General features: G+C 42.8%; 1 protein-coding gene across 1 annotated transcript in view; it reads right to left on the bottom strand.

The window, feature by feature from the left end:
* LOC124716892 (disheveled-associated activator of morphogenesis 1) overlaps nucleotides 1–12,726 on the bottom strand; it is a 415,554-nt gene that overhangs the window by 106,575 nt on the left and 296,253 nt on the right. The window contains exons 3-4 of the mRNA XM_047243447.1: nucleotides 3,027–3,146; nucleotides 606–695 (exon numbers count right to left, since the gene is read on the bottom strand). Of these exons, the coding sequence (XP_047099403.1) occupies nucleotides 606–695; nucleotides 3,027–3,146 (210 nt within the window). The remainder of the gene's footprint in view (nucleotides 1–605; nucleotides 696–3,026; nucleotides 3,147–12,726) is intronic.

Raw genomic sequence — 12,726 nt, 5'->3', positions numbered from 1 at the left:
ATTTGTCACAAATCGTGTAAATGTACAATACACTGAGGAACAATAGATAGATAATAGATGCTAGTGTAGCTATGCATCATCAAAGAGAAAATCAGTTTACAACACACATTGACCCTGATCACATTGCTGTGCAGAAGTCAGATTATGTGCAATGCTTCATCCTTTGGTCAGATAAAATTAAGAAAAAGGCCAAATGAATCAATAACTCAAAGCATTTGTTTGTACGACAAAACAAGTTAGAAGATATACGCGTCAGTCAGTTCTACTATGACATTCGTCAGGGAGGCGGGAAGTTACACTCCACTAAATCATTTAGCCTCCTCTTAAATTGAGCTCCATTAGTAATTAAACTTTTTATGAGTGATTGCAAGTTATTTAAAATGTGTATTTCAGAATAATGGACACCTTTCTGGACCAAAGCCAGTGGCTTTAAATCTTTGCAACGATTATTCTGATTTCTAGTATTGTTTGACCACATACCTTGCGTATTAAAGCTGTTGGCAGGTAACCAAAGTTCTGACAACTTATTGAAATTACAATGTAATTCAATGGACATAAAAACTTACTGTGTCGACTATTCCACAAGATCACAAGTTTTGCCTCACCTTCTTCTTGCTACAGTATATCTGCCACTTCTTCTCCGGAGGCAAACTCAGCATCGCCGCCTTGTTCGGTGCCGTCAGGTCGAGCTCCTCCTGCAATGTACAGTCGACGAGGAATCACTTCGGGACATACTCCAAACACGATACAGAGTCGAGCAGAAGTACATCTTAATGGATGACAAGGACGTGACCAAAATCTCACAGACATTGCATCTGTGGATAAATTACGCAAAGACACCTCAGTTTGTGTGGGAGATATAAATTTCGACGACAACTTGCGGGTGTCGTCACAATTTTGATTCTCATGTTGTGACTTCAGAAGTGAGAGGTATTCAATGCTCCAAATAGTGTTAGACATATTTGAAACAAGAGCAGCATCACTCATTAAAAAGTAATAAAGTAAATCGTGGGAGAGTTGAATGCACATAACTACAGCAGTGTCACAGCCAACTGCCACACACAAGCCGGCAGTGCTGCACCCTACATACAGCTGCGTACCACAGTGGAAAGGCAATGGCTCTGAGAGAAAAGGTGGCCGAAGCAGACAACTCCATTGTCTCATTTGGTGGATAGACAATAAAGATTGAGCAGTATGAGCTCATTAATGATTGTGTTTGTACCTCTTCCTATTATTTTGCTAATGTAACATGATATCCTGAGAATTTTAAGCAGTTTTCATTCACAGAAATGCTAACTGTCAGGGTAAGGGGTGAATATCAAAACCTAATGTAACTTCTGTCAGGTTCACATTCAAACAGAAATTTTGTGTCCATCTAGACAATGGACATTGGTGTGTCATCCGAACGAGACACGGCCAGTGAAAAAGCACCACAGGCACACAGAAGCGAGCTGGTGCCAGTGCCATGGACACTTGCCAATTGCGCGACATCCAGCAGCGCCGTGGATGAAGGTATCGACTTCGCCTCGGCCAATTGCCGGTCTACAGTCTGCCAGTCTTCAGATAATTACAGACAGAAGCCTACTCGCAAGACAGAAGAGCGGCTCTCACTCATTTGGCACTAGATCATCGTCCAGGACTGACTTAGTGAAATCTTAAAAGTGAACAGACAGTTGTTGTGAATTGCATTTGCTATGTGCTGTGAGGCAACAGCTTTGCCGTGGTGGATACACCGCTTCCCATCAGATCACTGAAGTTAAGTGCTGTCGGGCAAGGCCGGGACTCGGATGGGTGACCATCCCGGCTGCCGTACGCTGTTGCCATTTTTCGGGGTGCACTCAGCCTCGCGATGCCAATTGAGGAGCTACTCGACCGAACAGTAGCGGCTCCGGTCGAAGAAAACCACGACTGGTAGAATGGGGTGCTAACCACATGCCCCTCCTATCCGCATTCTCAGCTGAGGATGACACAGCAGTCAGATGGTCCTGATGGGCCATTTGTGGCCTGAAGTTGGAGTGCTTTTTATGTACTGTGAAGTTTACCTATGATTAGTTGCACTTAGCCACTGAGGGCCTTTTTGTGTTATATTACATGCAGTGTTGCAGTCTTCATTATTCAACAAGTAACAAAGGTAAGTAAACCCTTTTAACTCATTTTTGGCAGGGAGAAATTGTCTTATCGATGTACTCAACCAGTAGCTGTTTTACGAACTCACAAACTCGGCCTACCTTAACAACAGGGGCAATGCGGCCTCCACCACAGTAGCGACGAGGCCTTTACAAAACTGGCGCTGAGGATTTACAAAAGACAAACTGTCATCCGTGCCTGATACAGCAAGACAGATATTACTAAGAGCAGATATGGAAGTCAGTGGCATGCAGATTATAATTACATGAAGATAAGACGTTGATGAGAAAAGAACTGAATACTTAGGAACTCGTGAAAGTAAATTTTTCTGGGACAACATTGCTGTTTCTTAAAATGACAATTTGTCGCACATTTCTCGGTTACCTGTTAGATCGTGCTATCCTGTGCAAAAAATTAAAACCACTTTAATTTTAGAAGTGGTATTTAGATACATGCAGTGTAAATGGGAATGCTGAAAACAGGCAGAAGAGTTCAAAGCGCCACTTTGTCAGCCTCCACCGTGTTCGAACTCAGGTGCTTTGCATATAGCAATTTTATGCCTTTTGATGAGAGGATGAGAATGTAGATGTACACGAATAAGGATGGCTGATAGGACAGTGCTACATAAGTGGTTGGTTCATTGGTTAACCAGATAGGCAATGTTGGGTGAATATGTGGCTGGGCAATGCTGAATGAACAATATAGAGCGGATGAATATGTAATTGGACATCACAGGATGAAAGTTTAGTTAGACAACACTGTGTGGATGAATGTATACTTGGGGACATTCTGAGGATGAATGCGTCATGGATAATTGTGATGCTGCCTTGCTACTACCACACCTATGCGTCTATCTGTCTGTACTAATGGAGCTACAACTGTCCCCGAGTGCCACTCACCACGAGCTCTGCAAACTTGGCGTTCAGCTCCTCTGGGGCAGGCATGGGCTGGGTTGGAGTGAGCGACAGCGTGCCTGCCTGCTCCACCACGCAGTATGTGATCTCTGGCGGCTCGGCATCCTGTGGACACAACAGCACGTTACAATCACATTCGTGTGTTTGATAATAATGAATGAACAACCGTGTGTGTTGTGGTGGAAATTCCTGCAGTCACTTTCCACAAATTGTGTTCAGTAATGAATAGAGACTCTCAGCAAACTCCTTATAGTGAATTGTTATGCTGTTAAAATGAAATTGGCCTCACTAAAACAACCTTTACTATACTACAACCAATTGACATTGAAGTCCTGTTCACATACTGTCACAAAGCTAGTCAACGACCTTTAATTAATAATAAGCGGTAACTTGCGGTTCTTGGCAAAGTTCATACTTGTATAGAGCTATTTTGACATGAAATATGAGTTTCACTGCCCCTTGACCTTGACAAACTTCACATCAGCATGCTTCAAGTGAGAAAGGGTTTACCAATGAAGAGAACATAAGAACACAAAACATGTTCCAACTTAAAATAGTATACAATTAATGGTTTTTAGCTTATGAAGGAAATTTAGCTAAAACACCTCTACCGTGAAAGCATGAGCGAGGTGGCGCAGTGGTTAGACACTGGACTCGCATTCGGGAGGACGACGATTCAATCCCGCGTCCGGCCATCCTGATTTAGGTTTTCCGTGATTTCCCTAAATCGCTCCAGGCAAATGCCGGGATGGTTCCTTTCAAAGGGCATGGCCGCCTTCCTTCCCCGTCCTTCCCTAGTCCGATGAGACCGGTGACCTCGCTGTCTGGTCTTCTCCAAAACAACTCAACCCGTGAAAGCGAACCATATCTACCGGGGTGAAGTTATTTGACTGTCCTGGAAAATACGGGGGCTTTTCGGAAAGTAAGTTTCGATCAGTCACGAAATGGAAACGATTGTGAAAATCCGATGAAGTTTTGCACAGACGTGTGGGGTAGTGTGTCTAGTATGCCCGTCGATCACAGCATGTCGCGCTTTTCAATTCTGAGCGCACAGTAAGTACATAAAGGTGCCTAGAAAATAGTGTATAGCAAAGTGTGAGGACCAGCTAAGAGATTTCGCCTTACGTTGTGCAGCCTACATAGCATAACTGTCATGCATTTTGCTCTTCGTGACAGTTCTCAGCCGCACTCCGCAGAGGCAATGAAGATGCTCCTGCAGTGTTTTCGTTGGGTAGTGTTCGGTCACCCACAATGCAGCCCGTAATTGGCTCACTTCTGCTCATATGAACTGATGGCTATGAAGACAACATTTTAGCACAGGCAACGAGCTGTAGACGAACGCAGAGAATTGGCGGAAACCACAGGCGGCTGCCTTCTGTGACGACGGTATTGAATGTTAGTACAACGCTACGACAAATATGGAGAAGTAGCTAAACACTGCAAATAACACATTTTTGATTTTCACAGTGGTTTCTATTTCGCGACCGACCGGAACATAACTTTCCGAATAGCCATCGCATTTCATGTCTTCGTGCACCTTAAGATAGGCAGTCTAATTCACATCGTCTGCCTCGACTGTGGATGCTGTGAGTAAGGTTGCCTATGTTAAGGTGCGTGAAATACTTTCCAGGCCAGATTTATGTTGTCCAACGTGTATAAGTTTATTCACGACGCTCTGACAGTGTTTCCATAGAGGATGCGGAGAGTGGAGGAAGCAATCTCCGCATACCGAAGTCTCACTACACATGTTATTATTGGTTTGGCACGAAACCACTCAACAATCACTTAGTAACAGCACACACACACACACACACACACACACACACACGCATTGAATTGTTACATTGTGAATGTTGGCAGCGATTGGACCCAAAACAGACATGGCCTGACGTCCATAGACAACTTCTACCGGTTTCAGCTAAGGGATCAGGTACCGAGGAGAGCAGAAACCGACCAGGGAAAAATAAATAAAGGAAGTTGGTTTAAGAACTTACAGTAGAGATACGTGACTTCTCCAACCCCTCGTGTGCGTATCTTCTGCCTACGAGCAGAAACCATGACCTCGCCCTGCGACTAAACTCACGCAGTTATCACTGTGGCACTTTTACACTGTCATTTCGTAAAGAAAACACTGCCTCTCAACATGCATCTAATGTTTAACATGGTGTATGTGGCAAAAATGCACTTGGTTCAACTGGTTGCTGACTACACTAGTGATGGTTCTTGGCAACAAGCATCTGCTGGCACTTTACATGGGTCTTACCAAAGCTTATGACTGTGTCATGCTCCCACATTTAGTGCAGCAGCTGAAGAACCTTGGCACGCCTAGAACCATTGCTCAACCTCACAGATACTTTCAACTTATGATAGGCTATAACAGTCCCAACAAGAATCACAAAAACTGTTACTGCCTTGGATAAGGTATTTGTGAATATAAATTGTACGGCAAAATGTATAAGTACAAGTGTTAGTGATCACGAAGCTCAATTTGTCACCATCCTAGGCCACTTACTGCCCAACCAGAACTATAACAGCAAGACAGTTAATACACACAATACAGAAACATTCAACTCCCTGTTATCAGGAGTAAGGTGGGAAGAAGTTTTGCAAATATATGACAGCAACAGAAAGTTTGAGAAATTCTCTAGCATCTTCACTGATTGCTTTGAAATTGCATTCCCTCTCAAAACAAGAAATAAGAGGCGCAACTAAAAAAGCAAAGTTATGGATAGTAACAGGGGTCAAAACATGAAGTCTGAGGAAAATAGAATTAGTCAAATACAGGAAAAACAATAACATACACCCTTTTCTAAACGGTTACATACATAAATACATTCAAATCTTCAGAAGAGTGTTTTTTTAAAAAAAAAAAAAAAAAAGACAGAATCAGCAAATAAAAGCCAAGCAGAATGGAAAGTTACAAAGAAGGAAGCAAATAAAGTGTCCTCTAAAATGGAAAGTATCACTCTTAACCAAGAGAACAAGAGTATAACTGATCCCCAACACATCACAAATCTTTTTAAATGCTACTTTGCAGAGATCACAAATAATTTAACAGTGACAAAACAGATACTAGAAAGAAACAGAAAAACAAAGTGCACTCATGTTCCTCATCAGTCTACATTGATGGAACAACCCCAGATGAAATCATCAGTGCCGCATTGGCTCATAGGAAAATGTCACCAGGGATTGATGGTATTCCTGATGATATCATAAAGTAATTTATTAAAAACATTTAACTTCCTCTTGCTGATATAGTAAATTCATCTTTTATGACGCACGTTTCCAGACAGTTTAAAAATTGTTAAAGTGGTCCCTATCGATAAGAAAGGAGACAAAACAAACATAGAAAACTATAGACCAGTTTCATTATTATCAGGCTTTAGTAAACTCATAGAAAAAGTTATGTACAATAAGTTAATGAAATTCTTAGAGAAAAACAAAATTCTCCCTGATTCTCAACATGAATTCATGAAAAATAAATCTACAACCATTAAAATCTATGATTTTGTAGAAAATGCCCTGCAAGCAATAGACAAAAAACAAAGAGACACTGGCATTTTTTAAGACTTAGGTAAAGCCTTTGACATACTGGCCCACAACATACTGTTGGAGAAGCTCCAAGTATGTGGCATTAGAGGCACTGCACTAAAATGGTTTACTTCGCACTTGACGAACAGGAAACAAAAAATACAAATAAAACATGAACTAAAGGAAAACACCAGGACATGCTTCTCAGATGCAGAAGTTCTAAATAAAGGAGTCCAACAGGGATCCATTCTTGGGCCAATCCTCTTTCTCCTTTATATAAATGATCTAGACCTGAACATTGAGTCACAAACAAACACTTTTTTTTGCAGATGGCACAAGCATCCTAATTACAGGAAATACAAGAAGTCAGCTTCAAACAGCTGTTAATAAGACTACAGAGTAGCTAAATTAATGGTTTGAGGGAAATAAGCGTATGATAAATACCAAAAAGACAACATTCCTAAATTTCTGTTTAAAAGGTGATGCTTGCTGCACCAGTGTGGCAATAAACTCCAACATAATTTCATCTTCTCCTGAAACAATGTTTTTAGGCTTATGGCTTCAAAATAACTTCAAATGGCATACACATGTAAACAAAATTAATGGAACACCAAATAAAATGTGTTACAGTCTGTGTTTACACTCTGTCAAAGCGAGTTATAGCACTATCCAAACTGCATACTTTGCCCAATTCCACAGAATCCTACTGTACGGAATTATATTCTGGGGTTACATAATCTAGTTCAGTCATCTTCTTAACTCAAAAAAGAACTGTAAGAGCAATGCAACAGGGTTGACAAACAGATTCTTGCAAACCCTTCTTTCAAAAGTAATCAATTCTCCCTCTTCCCTGTATGTATATACTAGAAATCCTTAAATATATTAGAAATAATTTAAAAGATATAAATGAAAATTTTTATATCCATGAATATGATGGAAGACAAAAAGGAAAAGTTTCATGTTCAATCAATAAGGACAGCAGCCTATAAAACCTCCACAATAAACAGCACTATACAAATTTACAATGGTCTTCCATATAAAGTAAAGGACATAACATCACGTATTATACGACAAGATATGGATACAGTATCTGAAAATGATGAGAATTACCTCTGTCAATTATCATGACTCTCGTCTTTTTTGTATTTACTGACATACCAACTTTATCGCTTTCACTATTAACTTTATCCATTAACTCAGAAAGAGAGTGGCTCTAGACAGGAAATACTACGTAGAACTGTTCTGGGTAGGGTGCCACATGGAATCTGACAGTGATTTTTAAAGACTCAGCCCTAACCACATGTACTAAATTGATAGTGCTCAAATCCCTGGTGTTTTCAGTTTTCCTCACGGCGCTAAAACATTGACAATAACTGAAAGGGATTGCAAAAGGATTGATGCTTTTGGGAGGTGGACATATAGCAGTTGCTGAGAATATCGTGGAGGGAAAAATGAACTAACAACTCAATCTTTCAAGAACTCGAGGTGGGGAAGAGGTTGTCGACTGTTTCCTTCAAATTCTGATGACAGGAGGATAATTTGGGAAGGTGAGCATTCAAGGCAAAGTCGAAGGGAAAAGATCACAGGGAAGACCGTCGTATGATAAAGAAGTGACACACCAAACTTGGAGCCAGCTATTCCGAGATGCAGAAAATTGGGAAAAGAGCATCTTGTGATGGGTCACTAGCTTTTAAATATGAAAGATGAAGTGCTGATTTACGACCGCCAACCAAATCCGCAGCTTGCGTTTATACGCGCATAGATGGCAGTCACCAACAACGATGTTACTGGGTCCTAGAGAACCCAGGTGACCTTCACTTACTGAGCGAGAGCAGTGACATTTGCACTGATCTGTCAGTGCTAACACAAAAGCAACATTGCTTGAAATAACCACAAAAACCTTTGTGAGACGTTATGTTATGACAGAGCAGTGAAATTTGGGGTTAATGGGCTTTGGCAGCAGACGGCCAATGCGAGTGCCTTTGCTAAAAGCACATCACCTGCAGCGCCTCTCGTGGGCTCATGACCATATCAGTTTGACCCTAGATTATGGGTAAACGGTCGCCAGGTCAAGTGATTCCCGATTTCACTTGGTAAGAGCTGATAGTATGGTTTGGGTGTGGCACATACCCCACGAAGCCATGAGCCGAAGTTGTCAACAAAGCACCATGAAAGCAGCTTCTTGGTCCATTATGGTGTGTGCGGTGTTTACATGGAATGGACTGGGTCCTCTTGTTCAACTGAACCGATCATTGACTGGAAACGGTTATGTTCGGCTACTTGGAGATCATTTGCACCCATTCATTGACTTTATGTTCCCAAACTACGACGAGCTATGTCATCGGGCCACAATTGTTTGCGATTGGTTTGAAGAACATTCTGGACAGTCCGAACGAATGATCTGGCCTCCTAGATCACTAGACACGAATCCCAACGAACATTTACGGGATTTGATCGAGGGGTCATTTCGTGTACAAAATCCTGAAACAGCAACATTTTTCACAAATTATGGACGGCTATAGACGGATCATGGCTCAGTGTTTCTGCTGGGGCTTCCAGTGACCTGTTGGGTCCATGCCACATTTAGCTGCTGCACTACGCCAGGTCCGACACGATGTTAGAAGGTATCCCATGACATGTGTTACCTCATTATATCTCCACAAAATGGAGACGGAGCCGATGATATTGCCACAAACTCTTCGCGCTTTGAACATTTACTTTTAAAAAATCTGAACAGAGGGAGAAAGTATATATACACAGGATACATTGCTCGTGACCAGGCCAAATATCTCGCGAAATAAGCGTCAAACCACAAAACTACAAAATGTTCAATTTCAGGTATGTAACTGTAACTGCACGCCTGAAATCCAGTAAATCCAGTGTATTTTTCCCATGTACTAGTGTGTAGAAGAGCCAGGCATTTACGAGGGCCATTTCCAGCATACGTGTAAATAGGACCCAGTACCATTTTTTCCCTCTAATTGCCGTCGCATATTTTCCAACTAAACAGTCATGGTGGTCAACACCTCCCATGTACGCGTTATACGACTTCAAAACGGCAGGTTGTTGCACTTGTGTCTTCTTACTTGCTTGTCTATTATACCACATAGCTGCTCCCAAAAGTTCAACTTTGTCGAAATTTGTACCAATTGTAACGCATCTGTTGGCGTGCCATCGAACAAATAAGACTTCAGCATTCCTGTCGAACTGGTAGTCACAGTTTCCTCGAACTGTCTTTTTCAGTTCGTTGCTGCTCAGTAGTGGACAGTCACCAACTCGATTCTCTCTGACAGTCCCAGTTGCTCGAAAACCCAAATTTCTCAGAAGATCTCTACTAATGAAGAAATTGTCAAAGTACACACAATGATTCTCGAGTTTCTCAATGCAGTCCAGCATGTTTAGGACTACTCTTGATCCCAAAAGTAGCTCATCCCTTGCAGTGTATTCTGGATCCTTTCCACAGTATAAATCAAATTTGAAACAGTAGCCACTTGCTCCACAAAGAGACCACAACTTATAGCCAAATCTAATAGGCTTTCCTTGGATAAACTGTTTCCGCCCACTTCGTCCATAGTATTTGACTATCATTTCGTCAATTGACAAATTTTCCTCAAATATTCCAAATTTTTGAAAAGATTCATATAACATTTTCAAGAGAGGTCTAATTTTGAATCCGCGATCGTGTTTGTTTTCATTGGCTAAGTCATTATCTTGAAAATGAAGCAACGTTTTCAACTTCTGATATTTATTCCTTGACATAGCTGTCTTTATAATTGGTATGCCAACATCTTCATCCTCAGACCTGTATAGCTTCTCAGCAGGGAGCTTATGGTAGCCAGCAAAAAGACGAAATCGGACAAAGACCTTCACTTCTTCAACTGCGAGGATAAAATCCTGCGTATTCTTCATATTTACTGCATATCTCACAGTTTCTTTCACTATGAACTCGTATATGTTTTCGTTCATCAGTTCTTCAAACATCTCCTTCGGAGTCAAGGAAGAAAGTTGTTCCTTCAATTCCTCTCTTTTTGTGCTGATGTCATGCTCACTAGTTTGAGACAGCTTTGTATAAACTGGAGGTGTCTTTATCCAATTGCTCCTCTCCTCAGTAAGACGCCTCTTCTTCGTTTTACTTCTGGAAACTTGGGATGTACTTGGCAGTGAAGTTTTACATACAGTTTCTTCGTTATTCTCTGATGCAACATAATGTGATTCAATAGCCCCTGGCACATCTGAGACTTCCACGGTTCCAGTAACATCGTCTGGACATTCTTCTTCGTCGGTCATACAGTCTACTTCAGGAGGACATACGGTGATATCAATATGGTCCTGATAATCTGACACCGCATTATACACTCCTGGAAATGGAAAAAAGAACACATTGACACCGGAGTGTCAGACCCACCATACTTGCTCCGGACACTGCGAGAGGGCTGTACAAGCAATGATCACACGCACGGCACAGCGGACACACCAGGAACCGCGGTGTTGGCCGTCGAATGGCACTAGCTGCGCAGCATTTGTGCACCGCCGCCGTCAGTGTCAGCCAGTTTGCCGTGGCATACGGAGCTCCATCGCAGTCTTTAACACTGGTAGCATGCCGCGACAGCGTGGACGTGAACCGTATGTGAAGTTGACGGACTTTGAGCGAGGGCGTATAGTGGGCATGCGGGAGGCCGGGTGGACGTACCGCCGAATTGCTCAACACGTGGGGCGTGAGGTCTCCACAGTACATCGATGTTGTCGCCAGTGGTCGGCGGAAGGTGCACGTGCCCGTCGACCTGGGACCGGACCGCAGCGACGCACGGATGCACGCCAAGACCGTAGGATCCTACGCAGTGCCGTAGGGGACCGCACCGCCACTTCCCAGCAAATTAGGGACACTGTTGCTCCTGGGGTATCGGCGAGGACCATTCGCAACCGTCTCCATGAAGCTGGGCTACGGTCCCGCACACCGTTAGGCCGTCTTCCGCTCACGCCCCAACATCGTGCAGCCTGCCTCCAGTGGTGTCGCGACAGGCGTGAATGGAGGGACGAAGGGAGACGTGTCGTCTTCAGCGATGAGAGTCGCTTGTGCCTTGGTGCCAATGATGGTCGTATGCGTGTTTGGCGCCGTGCAGGTGAGCGCCACAATCAGGACTGCATACGACCGAGGCACACAGGGCCAACACCCGGCATCATGGTGTGGGGAGCGATCTCCTACACTGGCCGTACACCACTGGTGATCGTCGAGGGGACACTGAATAGTGCACGGTACATCCAAACCGTCATCGAACCCATCGTTCTACCATTCCTAGACCGGCAAGGGAACTTGCTGTTCCAACAGGACAATGCACGTCCGCATGTATCCTGTGCCACCCAACGTGCTCTAGAAGGTGTAAGTCAACTACCCCGGCCAGCAAGATCTCCGGATCTGTCCCCCATTGAGCATGTTTGGGACTGGATGAAGCGTCGTCTCACGCGGTCTGCACGTCCAGCACGAACGCTGGTCCAACTGAGGTGCCAGGTGGAAATGGCATGGCAAGCCGTTCCACAGGACTACATCCAGCATCTCTACGATCGTCTCCATGGGAGAATAGCAGCCTGCATTGCTGCGAAAGGTGGATATACACTGTACTAGTGGCGACATTGTGCATGCTCTGTTGCCTGTGTCTATGTGCCTGTGGTTCTGTCAGTGTGATCATGTGATGTATCTGACCCCAGGAATGTGTCAATAAAGTTTCCCCTTCCTGGGACAATGAATTCACGGTGTTCTTATTTCAATTTCCAGGAGTGTAGAATGCGTCACCGTTTATTATTTCTTCTATTTCTTCGTTAGTGTGGTATATATCTCGTCTGAAGGCCATTATAATCTATATAAAATGAAATGAAATAAAATGTGATAAAATAAAGTGAAATGAAAGAATAATATACTAGCACAAACTACAGAAAAGGCAATGTGTAAATAACCTCTGTCCATCTGGAACTGCATTATTTACTAATTGGTAACATATTCATAAGTATACTTACATAATACGCTGTAAATTTCAAAGTAACTTCATATCCTGTAATATATACATATAATATATAAAAGAGGGGTCGTTACTTACCTCAACAACAAAATCTGGTAAAATTACCACGTTCTAAAAAGAAAATACATCAGCAGTAGCAGAGT

The sequence above is a fragment of the Schistocerca piceifrons genome, chromosome 9 (genome assembly GCF_021461385.2).
Source record: "Schistocerca piceifrons isolate TAMUIC-IGC-003096 chromosome 9, iqSchPice1.1, whole genome shotgun sequence".
Taxonomy (NCBI): domain Eukaryota; kingdom Metazoa; phylum Arthropoda; class Insecta; order Orthoptera; family Acrididae; genus Schistocerca; species Schistocerca piceifrons.
Note: the sequence above shows the minus strand (reverse complement) of the source record. Positions and strands in the feature narration are given on the sequence as shown.